This window comes from Anguilla anguilla, chromosome 4 (assembly GCF_013347855.1).
Source record: "Anguilla anguilla isolate fAngAng1 chromosome 4, fAngAng1.pri, whole genome shotgun sequence".
Classification (NCBI taxonomy): Eukaryota; Metazoa; Chordata; class Actinopteri; order Anguilliformes; family Anguillidae; genus Anguilla; species Anguilla anguilla.
Window position 1 is genome coordinate 31,710,308 of NC_049204.1, and position 17,355 is coordinate 31,727,662.

The following is a 17,355-nucleotide window of genomic DNA, read 5'->3' on the forward strand; positions in this document are numbered from 1 at the left end:
GAATTCAAATCCTCGAGCTGGCAAGTAAACAGGAACAGAAAATAGCTTGGGAGGGAAGTCTCTCCCAGCCTAAAGTTAAATAAAACCTTTGAGACTGGCAGATTTCATTCAGAACTGCAACAAAAGACAGCCTCCCAGTTTCGGGAAGATTTTTGGCAGAAACAAAGCTGCAGAGTAAAGGCGTTCCTCGATCGGTGCTGTTGGAACTATTGGTTTCTATTGAAATTCATGTAAAAGGTTTTAATTTTTATGAGAAAGCAAGCTCTATGAGGGAATTCAGTTTGCTGCTGGCTCATTTATAAAATGTCCTTTATTCTCTCATTAAAATAGAGCGCTTCTCATCCATTGTACTCCAGTAAGCTGGTCATATTAAAAGAAGCATCATTTTTTTTTTTTTGGGACTGCATTCAAGATTCATGGAGTGACCCATATAATTAATGGAGAGCACTTTTAGACATGTAACAGCGCTTTTTCAATCCATTCCTGGGCCTGCTTCAGACCACATAATGTTCCTTCTTGTCACATATTAATGACTAATCTTCACATTGACCTCACCTTCACTTTGACTGTCACCCGTTCCCTTTGATTCACTAATACACATGCACACGCACACTTGCACGGACGTGCACACACTTTCACACACACATATACATGTGCACAAACACACACGCGCACGCACACACACAAACACACATACAAACGTACACACATGCACACAAACACACACATACACACAGACACACATCCTGTGCACATTAAGCCTCATGCTGCCGTCAGTGTGACCACATGGGAAGATATAGAGTGAGCCAAACCAGAAGGCTCATGGTGCAACATGACAGACTTTTCTTCAGTTTTTTGATTTGCATCTTTATCCGGGCCATGAGCTTCCAATGTGTCTTTTTTGGTCAATAAACACTGAACCAGAAAATGCACAATAACAGTACATACATACAATACATGTACCTGACAATATATGATTAAATTAACCATTGGTTTTTAAACAAAGGTTTTTCATCTTTGGTATCATAAGTTGACTTCATGTAATTCTTCTGTTTCCGGTTTTCTTGCTAAAACGGAATGAAGTTCAGTTTATTGGTAAAATTGCGGCTTGTGGGCAATGGGATGTTGTAGACCAGCTCTCATTGGCACATGATGCTCTGGACATCTAGCGCAGAGCGCCAGGGTCCTGCGCATATCTTACAGATTTTCTGATGGATTTAGTGCTTTTAATCATGAGAAATGCAGAGACTTGGCTATAGCCGTGTGGCCGAATTGGCTTCCAAGTACATAAACATGACACGGATCTCATGAGATATTATCTTTTATCAGATACAAGCGGAGATGTGGCCGTATGTCAACATGTTTACCACTACTTCCGAAGCAGTATTCAAATCAGGGGAAGCTAAGAATGATGCCACATTTTTCATATCCTGTTATTTTCCTGGTATCCTGGAAAGTCCTTTGAACTTCTTGAGTAAAAGAAGTTTCTATTTCATGAAACAGGCACTGCCCTTGAAAATAAGCAAGTGAAATTATGGCTAAATGTCAAACTGCACCCAATTGCATAGTTTACCGTTTACTAAGATGCATTCATATTTTGGTACCAGCTTTTTAAAGTCAAATGAGAAAGAAATTACCATTTTTAAATCACACAGTTTACTACACCAAACTAAGTATCCATCAACACAATAAAATGGCCAATTTGAGAAGCCAGTTTGCGCACAATACATTGCAATAACTGTCAGTCACCCTGGCAGAAAATTGCTGTAGAGAAGGAGTTTTTCCCTCCATAGCAGCATTATGACTATGATCACCAGTACCATAGGGATTTATGCCTGCTGCCTTATTTTTAAGAGCTATGTGCTTTTTATGACTGGAGTAAAGTGCCATTTCTTTGTTTTGAAAATCCCTATTTGCCAAGACTGTGACATCAAACATCTTGCTTACCTGAACTATGCAAAGGAATTCCAGAGGACAACAGAGCCATCTGCATTACAGATCAGTTTCCGCATCTCAGGAAATTAGCAAATTGCTACCCTACTACTCCAGGAGATATCAGCTGGAGCACAAGGTATATACTGTTTGCAGTTAGTTTTAACAAATGGGGAGTTAAGGCATATGGCACAATGTGATTTTTGACAGGATTTCAAATCCTTTTCCACATTTGCTTTATCGTTGTGATAAACTAGAGGTCACAAGAAAGCAAATTACACAGACATGTTGTGAATCGATGGCAAAGGTCTCCAATCATTTTTGCTCAGCACTTAATTTATCATTTAAAGTGGTTGATTATACAGTTGACTAAGATAAAAACAAAAACCAGCCGACCCTGTAGCTTTCCAGGATCAGGATTGCAGAACTGTTGTTTGCCCATATTCAATTTTTTAAAGCCTTCTGCGTCTCTGTCCAGCTATAAACCAGCCACAGACCAGCTATGACCAGCTAGAAGTGTCATAGCATCAAACACAGCTTAAACCATCTTAAATCAGCTTAGAATCCCAGCTGGTCTTAGCTGGAATTCTCAGCAGAGCAAGAAAACAAAGAACCAAATGAAAGCACCTGGAGCGTGTTATTTAATAATTTTTGAGTTGTTTTTTTTTTTTTTAATATCCCAAAATATGGCACATTGTGCATTTAAGTATGTCCCATCCAGTATGCATATAATGTTGGTTTTTACACCAATTCGTGAATATCAACTATTTGGCACTGGCATAACTGTGGGGAAAGGAAGCTTAACAAAGATGCTTGCTGTAGAATCATAAAGCCTTTCAGATGCTTAGTCTGATGTTTGAAGGTTGGACACATAATGAAAATGTGCAACGTGGTCAAATGTCACACAGTATTCAGGGTCTTTAAATCCAGTTCTGTGGTGCCAGTCCATCACTCTGATATATTGAGCCGAGAGACTCCTTTTTTCAATCTGTTACCTCTGGCATTGACCTCATTAATCTTGTCATGGGGAAGGCTCCCTGTGTTTTACTCAACAGGAATCATGCCCCCAGCCCTTCATTTCCTCTTATGAGCAGGAATATGGCATTAAAGCACTGCTGCCACAGGGGATTGTGGGTGTTAAGACCGCTCCTCCTCTACTGCTAGTTCTGAACAGTAAGCACGGCACTCTGGACCCACCGCTTTACCCTCATGGTGTAACGCGCGTCTGTGTATCCCGGGTGAAGATGTGACTGCGACGGCAGACTCTTGCATCCTACCCCAAATTGATCAATGTCCCCACCTCAATATGACAGTCTTACGAGGCCCCTGTGAGGTTCGCCCTCCAGCTGCGAAAAGCATCGACTTCCACCACACTGTTTTCTTTTGCTTAAAAAAATAGAATCACAGGTGAAAGCGTATGTGATGGCTTACATACTGTGCCACTGCTCTGGCTTTCATTAAGAAAATCAAAGAGGTCATTTAACCCCCCAGGTTCTGCAGGCTGTCCCAGGGGTCGATCAGGGAAAGAGCAGACATTGATCTCTTCAACTCAGTGGAACTGAGCCTCTGTCTTGCTTTGCCTCGCCCGCTAAAGACATGGACAGATCCATTCTCGCAGCTTCAGTGACCCTCGATCTGAATCTGCACTCATGCACGATGCATACAGCACAATGCCATACATTAAAAATAGTCTGTTTAATGTATTCACATTTAAAATGTATGGGCTAGAATTTTTCATTTGATCCTATCGTATTACATTACATTAATTTAGTAGATGCTCTCACCCTGAGCGACTTACAGTGTAGGAGAACGTAAGTGCTCTCACCTGATTTACGTGATCAACAGTGCTAGACCTGTCTTGCAACATTCCTGTATCAGCCAGTATATATGTAACATCACTAAAACACTAATGCAAATTAACCTATTGAATCATGTTTCAATTCAAGGTCTATTCAAGGTCTTGCATTGCCCTATATGCCAGTATGTTCTTTATATTTTATATTGTATATGGTTTTCCACTGAATTAGTACTGATGTAATAAAATTGGTGAGATTTTCCAACATGGCATATATAAGTGTAAGTGTGTGTGTGTGTGTGTGTGTGTGCGTGTGTGTGTTTTCCTGTGTACTCTCTGTTACCTTTAAATCATTAACTGCTAAATCCAAACAGAGTGAAATGGCTTAGGCAAGAAGCCATAAAAGTCAAGCTTCAGGGTCATCCGTTTATTCCACATGAGATTTCAATTGACTAATTCATTGGACTAGATTTCCCATATAGCAAATGTAATATTCTTGCAACGTGTTAACTTGTAAATGCTCTCCAGATACTGGTGTGTGTGTGTGTGAGAGAGAGAGAGAGAGAGAGAGAGAGTGCACATGTGCATTTTTTTTCTCTCTGACTCAAGTCTTCAGATTCAATTCAGTACTCCAAAAATCACGGAACAAATCACAAAAGTGCTCGAAACAATTACTGTTGCGGTTGGTAATGAGGTTTGAAATGGTTCAGGCTTCGCTTTCTTCCTAATTTGAGTTCGGAATGAGAGTTGTGAATCTGCAGTCCTCAGGAGATTCTCATGGAGTATAACCACAGCACACTCTCTGTCAGTCTCATGTTGCAGGTTTGTTTTACCAAATAAAGTGACTGTTTTTTACATTCTACAGTCCAGGCCAGAGGACAGATCTCAGGAAACAATTAAGATTCAATGAAGTTTTGTTTATTGTCAATGCAATCTGAAGTGTGGAAGTACATAAACTTCAGACGTGATATGACTGCCAATTGTGTGTGTGTGTGTGTGTGTGAGAGAGAGAGAGAGAGAGAGAGAAAGAGAGAGAGTGTGTGTGAGAGAGTGTCTGTGAGTGTACGTCTGTGTGTTTGTGTATGAGTGTGTGCGTGTGTGTATGTTTGAGAGAGAGAGATAGAGGGAGAGAGAGTGTGTGTGTGTGTGTGTGTGTGTTTTGGGGAGGAATTGCTGCTGTGTTTGACAGTACTATAAATATGAGATGGAAACTTGTTTCAGGGGTTGTCCTAGTTATAAAGACATGGTAATCACAGAGTCTCTCCACCCCAGTGATCACAAAACCAATCATCTGCATCAACCCTCAGGATGCAACAAATCCTTTTTACATTTGCTTTTCTACTGTTAATTGTATTTTGTTTTTGGCTCACATCATGCAGCTGACACTTTTGTTTTTCATTTGCAAGATTAGTTTCATGGTGACATGAACAAACATTTAGTTACAGGATATTTGACCTAATTTGATGTAACTAGCTTGATTACAATAACACCTGCATGTATGATTAATTTTAATTGCCTACCACTTAGCTCATTTAAGGACCACATTACAGTCATTTTACTCAATGTTGTGGTGAGGGGGCTGTACATGTATTGATGCATTTTTATGAATCATGTTCAGTTTGTTCTATTGTGGTAGTGAACTATTTGAGTGATTTATTAGTTGATGATCTGGACATCTAAAATGTTTAAACAAAAATGATTTGCCATCTTTCAATCATGCAGTAAAGTATTCAATAATGCAGTAAATCACATCCATCAAATAACATGCAAACGCATGCTGCATAGTTTTTAAGTTCTGCCAAACTTATGTTATGCTGCTAGAAATATAGGAAAATAAAAAGCATAGGATATCAACTGCAACGTGTGTCTTTTTGAGCACAAAGAAAAAATAGCATGTAGATAACGACCTTGAAGTGATCCATCAGGTTACTGTGTATTACATGAACCAAATCTCCATATCTACAGCTACCATGCTTCACGTAACGTTCTATTGAGTCAGTCGCCGTAGATATGTAAAGATGTTGGCACATTATAGCCAACATTAGTATTTACATTATTACCATAATCATAACTTCATACCTACTGCAGTCTGTGATCAGCCTAGTTCACATATAGTACACCATTATAATACCCTTTTGATGCTGACTGCTTAGACTATGTTGAATAACAAGCCTGAGTTCTTTTATTGCTCCCTGAAAAAATAAAGAGAAGGTAATATTAAAAAAGAAATGAAGAAAAACCAAGCATGAATTCTTAGAGTTGCTGTTATTTTTGCTAAAAGAACTCATCCGGAATTCACCATTCCTGTGGTTTGTTTTAACTGTTATTTTTCTTACCTTACGTGAGGAAAGTGCAATAATGTTCCCTGCTCTCTCATTGCCAATCAGAATTCCATTACAGTGGAGGTCACAGCCTCCTGCTCCGGGCTAGCAGGGTGTGGGCTTCCGTGGCAGAGCACTTCAATTTCTAAATAAATAAATAAATAAATCACCCTTTAACAATTTGTATTCCTTTTTCTGATCCCTAAGGAGGATGTTTCCTGACAGATATAAAATAATTTTTATTTAATATTATTTGTTTGTATGTATTTATGTATTTTTAAAGCAAAGATGGAAACTGATCTTCAGTTTAGAGCTCTTATTTATACGCTGTGTGTATGTGCGCGCATATGTGTAGGTATTTTTTCTCACTTGACACTATGAATTCATTGTCTCATCTGTTTGGGGGAGGGTGTTAGTGACTCCTCAGTGTAATTATGTAAGGGTCATCCAACCCTTTGCCCTCCATACTCATCAGTATTTGCATAGTTGAAAGCATCACAGAAAAAGTTTTATATCCGCAATAAATGTTCACTTAAGGACAGGGTGCATCTGAATGTGGCACATTCTATTTAACTGACAGAGGCAGCAGCCTGTATTAATTAAAGACAGGCGTTCATTGTTGTAGAACCCATGAGAGGAAAATGCCATTAAAGCCATATTAAATACAGTTTTACAGCATTACCCATTAAGTTGTTGCTGAGCTGTACCTCCCCTGGCGATAAGAGTGAAATGAGAGCATTTGGTTGCTGGGCTCAGTGCAAACATGCCGACGGCAAAGACCCCAGGCCCAAGCCTGCGCGCTGTCATCATTCCGCCTGCATTCTGCTGCATCATCTGGGCCTGGTAATTAAAATGTACCCGCCGTTTAGGGAAAATGTTAAAACAAAAGCGAACTTTGTAGAAATTAATACCTCCCAGCTATATTTTTTAAAAAAACAAAACTGCCAACTGCTCTCTGCATTCTGAATTTCCAATGCAAAACTGCTGTTAATTCTTACTTTATTCAGCAATGGCTTCCAATGGTTGTTAGCAGTTATCTATATATTTTTAAAAGTTGACTGAAATTTCAAGATGCACTTTCTGACCAAAAAGAAAAGGAAAGCACAAGTTGACTATTGTAGTGATTTCCTTTTTTGTGTCCCCGGCACATGTTGTTCAGCAGTAAACCATCCTATTAGATTATGTTGTGCCATTCAGAAACTCTTGAAAAGATTAGGTACAGCAAGGTTATCATATGGTGCAACATCATATATTGTATCGAATCAATGCAGCTCTCTTGATTGAGCATGAGCAAAGTTGTCAAATTTGTACAGTCACATTAAGATGCCTGTTAAAGATTAGTCTGTAGTAGGTAAGCCCTTGTTGCTTTATAAGAAGATCTTGAGCTTGATACGCCCTTATGGAAAACCTTTTGATAATGAGATGCAAATCAGCCCCTCTGGAGAATAATGACCTATCATTTATGCCATCCATGTATACCTGCAGGGAGACCGGAGTCATTTGTCACCGAAGAGCAGTTCAGTGCATCATGCACATCAATTCCTACAGGCTCGTCCTTCCACACGGTGCGGTAATAGGTTTAATAATGGGCCCATATTCATGCTGTGTGAATTTTACATGCATGGAAGAAATGAAATACATCAAGCAACCTGTTATGCTTATAATCATCGTTGAGCCTGAATCAAGTGTGTCCCAGATAACTAGGATGCTAGATCAAAGTCAAATTATTTGGTTTAGGAGAGCTGCTCCTTAAATTGTCATATTTATCTCCGGGGATCAGTCTAAGCATCTTAAAGCTGGAAGCTAGCAGTGGCTAGCACATAAACAACACCAGCTGTCGCCAACCAAGGAGCCTCTGATGATTCCATCGCATCCTTATGCTTCTCCAGTCAGTCTACTCTCTGAGCAGGATATGGATATACAGTGAGGTCCATAATGTGTGAGACAAATACATTTTTTATTGATTTGGCTCTGTACTCCACAATTTTAGATTTGTAATCAAACAATTCACATGTGGTTGGAGTGCATAGTCTCAGCTTTTATTAACCGGTATTTGTATACATTTTGGCTTCACCATATAGAAATTACAGAGTTTTTTTATACATAGCCCCCCCATTCCAAGGAATCATAAGGTTTTTTTCTTTTTCCCATATCTTATCTGCATATACAGTAAAGCAGGCCATCATGACGATGAAAAATCCGAATAAATTGGGTGTGAGAATCAACAGTTTGGTACGTTTTTAAGAAGCAAGGACGCAATCGCAAACAACCTGGTAAACCACGGAAGACCGCTGTTCTTGATGACCAAAGAATACTATTGTGAAGAAGAACCCCTTTTCAATTGCCAGATGAGAGCACTCTCCAGGATATAAGAATAGATATTTCAAAGACTACCGTGAGAAAAAGACTACACCAGCATAACCTCGCAGGGTTTGCCAAGATGCAAACCACTGAAGCCTCACAAAGAGAACAGCCAGGTTAGAGTTTGAAGAAGTCCCTTAAAAATCAGTAGAGTTTTGGAACCAAACTAAAATATTGTTTGCAGTAATGGGGTCAGTTCCAGACCAACCTTTATGCTATCATATTGATTTGGAGGATAATATAATCACATACAAATTCTAAACATAAGTTAAGGGCTTTAAAGTCATTGGTGCCTGATATCCAACATGCCCTCATTTCTAACCAAAATGATTTTCATTAATTTCAATTAAATTAAGTAGGCCTGTTAACCGTAACTGTTACTATAACAGTAATATTATGGCATATTTTCCCTCCTCCTCCTCCTTCCCCTCCTCTAGACTTCTTTTTTTAGACAAATTTATTTGTACTCATCTCTGTCATAAGTGAAAAGTTTACGTTTTCATTAGCTATCTAAGCTAACATTAGCTGGATGAATGCTGATGCTTGCTAAATGCTAGCATCCATTAATGTTGATAACTTTTCAGTCTTTGGTAGGGCAGATGACATTGAACACACGTTGGGTAACAACTAAACAGCTATATTTTACCAATATGAAAAACTAACATTTCCATACCTGACACAGATACAGTTGCATGACTTGTCCTTCTAATTATGTTCTCGTTCAGGCACTGTCCTCCCTCTTCTGCTCTACATATGCTGGCTACAAGACGGAGGGACGAGGGCCAACTCATGCTGCAAAACGAAAGTTGGCTGTATGTCACAGATAATTAAACAAAGAAATAGCCAATACTAAAGTATAGTGTGTTGCCTATAGAATTAAGCAACTAAATTCCAATAAATATTTTTGGACGGGGGGAAATCTATTTGGGTGGCCCACCCAAATAGTATGGGAAACACACACACACACACACACATATATATATATATATATATATATATATATACATCCTTTTTTCCCAGGAGAGATATTTTCATATTTTTCTCCTTCTGGAAATTGGGAATTATTCATCTCTTCTGAAAAATGGCACAAAGGGTAGGAGGTCCATTAAAATGAATTTACCTCCCACTGTGTCTTTAATGTGTCTGTCTCATGTTCACAGTGGGGTGTTGGTTGCAGGTCCATAGTGAGTTAGACCTTCTCTTATCTCCAATAAGAGACAGGACCTCTAGATATGCTCCATAAACCCCAGAACATACATGATATCAAACTGTACACAAATTCCCATCAGGAGAGTATGATTACTGATAAAGCCAATAATTCCACAGCCACCTCAGTTCCTCTTTCTTGTGTGAATGAAATTGGTTGTATGCAATAATTGTAACATTTTGTCTCCATGCAATAAAATCTGTGGCATAGTTTTATATTTAGAAAGCCGGATTTGTATTACAGGATCTCTCTGCCTAATGTGTTTTTAGGAATTTAGAGAGGTTGTTGTTTTCCTGACCCCAGTAGAATTATACAGAATAGGAGTGTCCACAGGCAAGTGCTATTTTGTAGAAAGGCAATTAAAAAATGCATAAAACTGCAAATACATGTATTATGTGAAATAATGGGAAAAAATTAGCTTTTTTATTTACACAAAAAACCAATCTATTTTTAACAGCATTTGTAGCTTTCATGGAAATGTAGTTTTGGAGGGGTTGAAGAGAAGCTGTCGAGAGACATTGATTTGTCCTAGTTTTTACACCTTCCAGTGTGCAGTTGAAGTTATTTTTTTACAAGCATCATTATGTTTTAATTTATCATAATAAATGCTCCGATAGCGCTAATCTTAGGTTCCTCAGCTCACTTCACAGGGAAATGACTATGAAGATGCTTTTTACTATGCTCTGTCTCAGTGTTTATAAATTGCACTAAGCTTGTTTCATTTAGTTTTTCACCACAAATGTGACCACTATTAAGCTTTCTCCACAGGGACAATTACAAATTAATTATGTTTCCCAGAAGAACAAAATAATGAAGCAAAATAGCTTTCCCCCGCAAGTTATCGTGCATCTTATTTGAAGCTGTGGAAGAAAACGAAAGTACGCTGCATGCAAATATGTGTCCTGTAAAATGTAAATGCCTCTGAAGGTCACTGTGGCCTTGAAGTGTGTTTCAGACTCTGACTGTTTTTTTTTTTTATCTTCCCCTCATCGAACTCCACAATACAAAATTGACCAGTGTTGATGCTTATTTTTCCTTTTTTTGACAGGTGCAAGTGCAACCTTCACGCCAACAGCTGTGTCTTTGACAAAGAGAAACTGACTTGCGAGTGCGAGCACAACACCACAGGCCCCGACTGCGGGAAATGCAAGAAAAATTACCAGGGCCGAGCATGGAGTGCGGGCTCCTATCTTCCGATCCCGAAGGGAACAGCAAATATCTGTGAGTACCCAGTATGCGCACCGCCATGATGCAGGCAGCGTGCCTGGAAGTCCGCGCTTAAATGGGGCGCTAATGACAACGGGGGCCTGTGTAATCCGTTGGGTTTTTTCCCCCGTTTGAACACAAGATCTTCTCAGTATGCCCCGCACCTCTCCCCATTTTTCATCTGTCGGAAAAAAACATTTACTAAATGAACAACCTTTTGCACCGCAGAGGATTCGAGCAGACGCTCACCCTTTTTGTCTTGTATTTGTTCTTTGTTTTTTTATTTATTTGCTATTTTTGCTTATTTCCATGTGACAATCTTTGTAACACAGAGAAAGGGGTTTGGTCTTTATCCCTGTCCTAATCTTGGTGGAGTCCTGAGCCACATCTGTCAAATCTGTGGATTCAGGCAGGGGGGCTCATCGCCTTTATAAATTTAATGCATCCAGGATCCCCAGCTCAGGGACTTCTTGCATGCGGCCCAGTACTGTCCAGATGGTGGCAAGTGGGCACTTTGCCTCCCTGAATGCAGTTTCCTCGGAATAAGCCACCTCCATTAAAATGAATGCTGCATGCTTCTGCAACTAGCACTATGGGGCAATTCGCAGTTTAAGGACAAGGATAGAATGTGTCCCCTCCCCACACTTCCCTCCCCCATCCTGAAAAAGAAAAAAACCCACGTATTTATGCGGCGATGTCCTTAAGAGGTGATGTACTTATTGTCCGTTTCTTTAGATTTTTCTTTCTTTTTTCTTTAATTGATCCGGACTATCTTTGATTTGTTTTTGCTTTTTTGTTAATTCGGTGTTGCAGGATCACACCTTGTTTAGTTTTTCTGCCCGGTAGCATACATTTATTTATTTCTGTGAGAGGCAGTAGGATGAAGGTTATGGGGCTCCGATTGACAGCACATTATTAAAAACCCAGCATTTAGTCACATCTGCACCCAGGTGATGAAGCCTAGTCCCATTGCAGGCTGTTATTAGGCTTCTGTCAGAAGTTTATAATGCAATAATGGTGTAAAAAAAAAGCTATCAATGTGATTCCGCCTCTAAGGGGAAAAAGTGAACACATGTGTTTGATGGGAGAATATTACTAATGCAATTTTTTTCATTGCAAAACAGATCAGCCGGTTCTGCAAAGCTTTCCCATTTGCTGAGAGGATATTAAACATATGGCACCCGTATAGAGACAAATTAGTCAAAAGTACAAATCTAATTAGGATTTAATGCATTTCTGAGTTACACATCAAGTCATCTGATACGATTATGGGTGCAATAAATCACCTATGTAGAGACAATATCCAATAATTGAAGAGGAAGGAAATGCCTGCCTGTACAAGTGAGAAAAGGTACGAGAGAGAGGGAATAAGGGGAGCGAAGCAGAGGAGGAGAAATTGCTCTCTGTCACGGTGAAGGCTTCCTTCTGCAATACAGGAATTTTCCTTGACTGTCAGTGCGCAGAAGAAGAAGGATCAGTTTGGGAATCATCTTTGACAGCCCACTTTGCAGGGGCAATGTGGGAGCAAGCGGCTGCACTGCAGCGGCACTGGTCTCCCCAGCGAAGGATGCTGGGAGCCGGGAGGCCCAGGTCTCCGAGCTAGCAGAGAATTCTCTGTTTTTCCAGCGCTTTGATTCAATGTGTCATCCGTGAGCTTGTCCGACCGTCTCTCGAGGAGCTCCCCGCAATTCCCCGTGGCTTTTCCACTTTACAGAGAAACTTCCGACAGAATGAAAATATGTTATGTCGACTTGTGTGTGGATAGCGCCGGTATGGTCTGTGTAGGCAGGCGGGTATTTGAATAACTATGCAAACCGAAACTAGCGCAGACACATGCCGCTCCCTGGAGCTTCCCCATGCCTGTTAAAGGCTGTTATGTGGTTGTGCCAGATACTGCTAACAACCCACTATGGTGTTTACATAGTGTTAAATACACTGCTGCCAATTCCTGTCACGTAAATTTATGTGACACTTTCTTGGCAGTGTTATAATTGGTCCCCCAGACAAATAAAAAATGGCTCATTGTAGATTATATCATGGTCATTCACACTATTGAAGTGTTTCAAAGATCTTATTATCACAAAATGAGCTAATGCCTGATCTAAGATGAACAGAGCAGAGAAGATGAATTATTCTAATGTTGTGGGTTGTTGTTTTCTTTTTAAAAGCCCTCTGTTTCCACTATGTGGAAATTGTTCACTTAGGACTGAGGTATATGTATTGAACACAGATCCAGTTATTAAACCCCTTTGTTCAAGCTGGATTAAACACAACATGCAGAACTTCAGATCAACCAGATTGAACTTCTGAATTACTGCGGATAAAAGTATAAAGAGGAGACATGTCCCAGCGAGGATTTCACAAAGGTCTAATACTCCTCATTGACCTGTACTCCTGTCTGTGGGGATAAGAGCTGAACATGATATAAGCTTTTATGTGACTTATTGATTTTACAGCTTTTTAACATTTAATTATTCTCTGTTACGGTATTATTTTTCCACATAAAGTAGAGCTAATAGGATCTATGAAGATTTTGCTTTCTAATGTGATTCATCACATGAATATGACCTGAAAGCTTTTGCAGGAGAGGCGAAGGTCATCTTGCCCATTTGGGCGCAAGGATATCTCAGAAGTTCATGTGCAACAAATACAAATCGCTCCAACGTTAACCCCGACCGTGAAGGCTCGGGCAGGTTTCCTGAAAAGCAAAGAGACGCACGTCTGCAGAAGGCAGTCCTAGCTAGGGCCAAGGATTACGTGTGCTACTATGTTCTGTGGCTTATAAATTGCTGTTTTTGATTAGAGTGCATAAGTGCGACTGCCAGATGTCTTGCAAATTCCCTGCTATTATTATCCCCAACTACTCCCCTCCTCTCGAAGATCAAGCAGTGTGGTTCTGTCACTATGGATAAGACGGATTTTGCCCCCCCTCCCCTCACGTTGTGGCTCATAACCTCTCCACCAGTTTCACCTGGATGCACTTTAATAATCATCCATAGTAAGTTAATTGCAATAATAGCTTGGGGATGGGGTGGGCATACCCCCGTGTAATCAGGAAAAAAACACTATTATACTGTACCTGTGTGTTTAAGTCACAGTGAACCTGTGAGAATATTTCAGAACCTTCAACCCTTTTAATATTTTTTTCCCTCCCAAAGTATAATTCAGCCACCACATCCTTTAGTTAATATTAAACAGAATTTTCATATCAAGCCATGAACGTTCTCATGCCCTTCCCCCTTAAAACCCTTGCTTAGCCACAGGTTAATATAATAATTTGCCGTTGAACAGATATCATTGCAAGGTGTGATCAGGTGTAATTAAGACAGACTTCAGAACAGTTTCCTAAGTGAAGACAGGGCTCTGTAATTAATATTATCCAAAGGGCAGGTGGTCACCTTGCCATAGCGAAGAAAATCCAAGTTATTTCTATTATCAAAGTTCCTAATTATTCTGGTTGCTATTTATACAAACAGATGCCGTTGGCCGTACATTGTTTATGCTCCTTTCTATTTTCCAAACGCTATTTGCATTTCTCTCCTCCCGGTACTGATCCTGTGCTCACACCTTTATTATTTTGTCATTTTCTTTTTGTTTTGTTTTGTGCTCTTGTTATTGGCCCCATGAGACCTGCCTTGTTTACTTTGTCTTTCTCGCATCTCTCCTTCTGCAGCTGAGCCAGTAATCTCTCTTTCAAATATTTGTTTTTTTTTTTTTTTTTACTCATGGTATTCCACTCAGAATCGTAGCTGTGTCTTACTCTGCAGACCTGTTTCAACACTTGCCACCTTCAATAAAAATCTACCCCACCCCCACCATCTCAAGACATTTGAACCAAGCCAGTTGGTATTCAGGATAAAGAGAATAGAAGTTGTGCTGAATATGAATTCCATATATCAACTGAAAATTTCACAACACATCTCCCAAAAAAGTAATGTGGAACAGCAGAATTCCTCTAAAATACAGTACGGTATCCTGCGCCTGTTTCTTCAGATGATTGAAAATGAATGAGGGATATGGCCAGCAGCACAATTGCTGAATTTTCCTGTTGCCAAACATCCAGCAGACACTTCGCTGTGTGAGCCAGGCAGACCTGAGCTAAAAAGACCAGATATAGTGAAGGTCAGACAATTTTAGTTGACACAATAATAAGGATGTCGGACCATTTACAGCTAATACAACCCACTGCTTAAGGCTGAGCAAAGACATCCTTTCTTCATCTTATATGCGGGATAGTTGATTTGTGAATTTTTCTTCTAGTAGGAGACAATGGGGCAGCTATAGCTACTATGTTTAACAATCGTATCCCAATAAAATAATATTATAATTGCTGAATGCATTTGCTTTGTTTGCCAAGACAGATCCTGGGTCAACCTAGTCTTGCTCACTCAGGTGAAGTTAAGTATATCACATCAATGACTAGAAAATGTTGAGGTTTCCAGGCGTCTTTGTGATAGCATTATGACCTAGATTTGATTAAATCAACAGCAGCTATGTAGTAAAACCACATTTTGAAACACTTAGGTAAATAGAAGATTTGTTGTAACAAAATGGCTAAGCATGTGTGCAATGCTTGCCTATGTGTAGAACGTGGATATGTGTGAATGCTCATTCTGCTTCTCATACACTTGTCTATGCATCTGGTGATTCAGGGTTAAAACAGTGAACCTGTGGGTTGAAACACCATGATAATAGAAACCAGTGAAGTACATGATAAACACAAACAGCATAATGTGTTCCTGCATTATTCTGCACAATTAGATTTTGATTATGGAGTTTAATGGAGATAACTGGCAGGTGAAGAGTACCGAAAATGATGGTGATTGAAAATTAATCTAATGAAGTGGCATATGATCTTCAACAGCTGGCCTGACTGCATGTAGTCGATTAAGAAAATAAATATAGCAATAAGCACTGTATGAGAATGATAGCTGGTAAAAAAAATTTAAAAAAGGAAAAACATACTTCTAATTGTTTAAAGTCTAAGCAAGTAGAACTTGTTCTAAAATCTAAATTTTAAGTTAAACAATGAAACTGTTGTTGAGGTATTGAATATCCCTGCATTTCCTTTTGCACTAAAGTTAGTAATGGCTTACAATATGAGTTTTATCATTTCTGAAACTTGACGGTTTTTTAGCAAATACAGTATCATTTTGAAATATTATACTATTTAGATACTAATACATTATTTCATTTTAATGATAATTTTACTGGTGCCTAAAAGTTAAAGAATTTCAAATATTTGCTTTAAATGACTAGGTCAGATTTATTGATCTTAACTGTGCAAAAATATACTTATTATAAATAGATATTGTACAGTTATAAATATACCCTTATCCAACTCCACTGTTCAATGTTCATATACACAGTTATGATGCCAGTTATGACCGATAACCAAGTAATAAAAGCAAACGTAAGTAGGGCACTGTGGCCATCAATTGGCATGAATTCAATTAATTGTCAATGTCACAACGAGTAAGTCCAATATAATTTTTTATGGTGCTAAAATGTGCTGTAATGAATTTCTCTCTCTCTCTCTCTCTCTTTCTCTCTCTCTCTCTCTCTCGATATAACCAATTAATGGTGAATGTGACTTTCTTTATTTGGGATTGAGTATTACAGACCCTGCACGTATATGGCAAGATGATACATGCCTAAGCAAGTGCAGCACTGCAGATGCCCAGGTTGGATGCAGTGGGATGGATTCAGTACATCTCATGGTTCCTATTAGATTTCATACAGTTGGAAGTTCCATAATCCTGTCATGCCTATTAGTACATCTTTGTTCATCGTACTGCATATATCCAGCTCTGTGATGCTTTGTCTTGAAAACTCCGAAGAGTCTGCTTCCTTGAGGCCCATTGATGAGAAAGATACATCAGAAAAATACTTTCAAGGAACTACTGCCTAGCATCATAATATTCACCTTTGATGCCTATCTATGCTCGATTGTTCTGCTGTTAGAATTCATAATTAAATAACTTTGCCAGTCCACAGTAACATTTTAAAAGCCTCAATAAAATCCCTCTGGTCTCTTCTTACTGAGCCAGAAGAGAGTAATGTTTGGGTTCAATCGACACTTGTCCTTAACTTTATTTAAGTGTTGCTTTTTTATTTGGAGAAATAAGTTGGTAAAAAATAATCTATTTTAATGCAACATTTGTTATGTATATATCTTGCAGAAGGAAAAAACTGTGACTCATTTTCTTTATTTGTAATCAATTTTCCTCTGACAATCACACTGCAGCATACGATGGATGATGGCCAACTGAACTTCTGGCCTGTACCATAAGTCATAAGGCACATTTCTTTTAGCCTAATGCGTGTGTGCACTATGCAAAGTGGTTAAAATAAATTTGACAAAATGTGTGTAATTTCTATTACTGATACATTTCTTTATCATTTTTTTTTTTTTTTAAACAAAGGCTAATTGAATGCTGACGGAGGTATAGGACAGACTTAAATAATTCCTAGGCCAAATCTGTATTGTTGCTCTTCTGTGTAGAGAGCTTCTATTTCCACTGTGTAACATG

The 17,355-nt window shown here is 39.0% G+C and overlaps 1 protein-coding gene across 6 annotated transcripts in view; it reads left to right on the top strand.

The window, feature by feature from the left end:
• Positions 1-17,355, top strand: part of ntng1a (netrin g1a) — a 107,218-nt gene that overhangs the window by 64,625 nt on the left and 25,238 nt on the right. For all 6 annotated transcript variants that reach the window (XM_035412607.1, XM_035412608.1, XM_035412609.1 and 3 more), the window contains exon 4: positions 10,665-10,837. In XM_035412607.1, the coding sequence (XP_035268498.1) occupies positions 10,665-10,837 (173 nt within the window). The remainder of the gene's footprint in view (positions 1-10,664; positions 10,838-17,355) is intronic.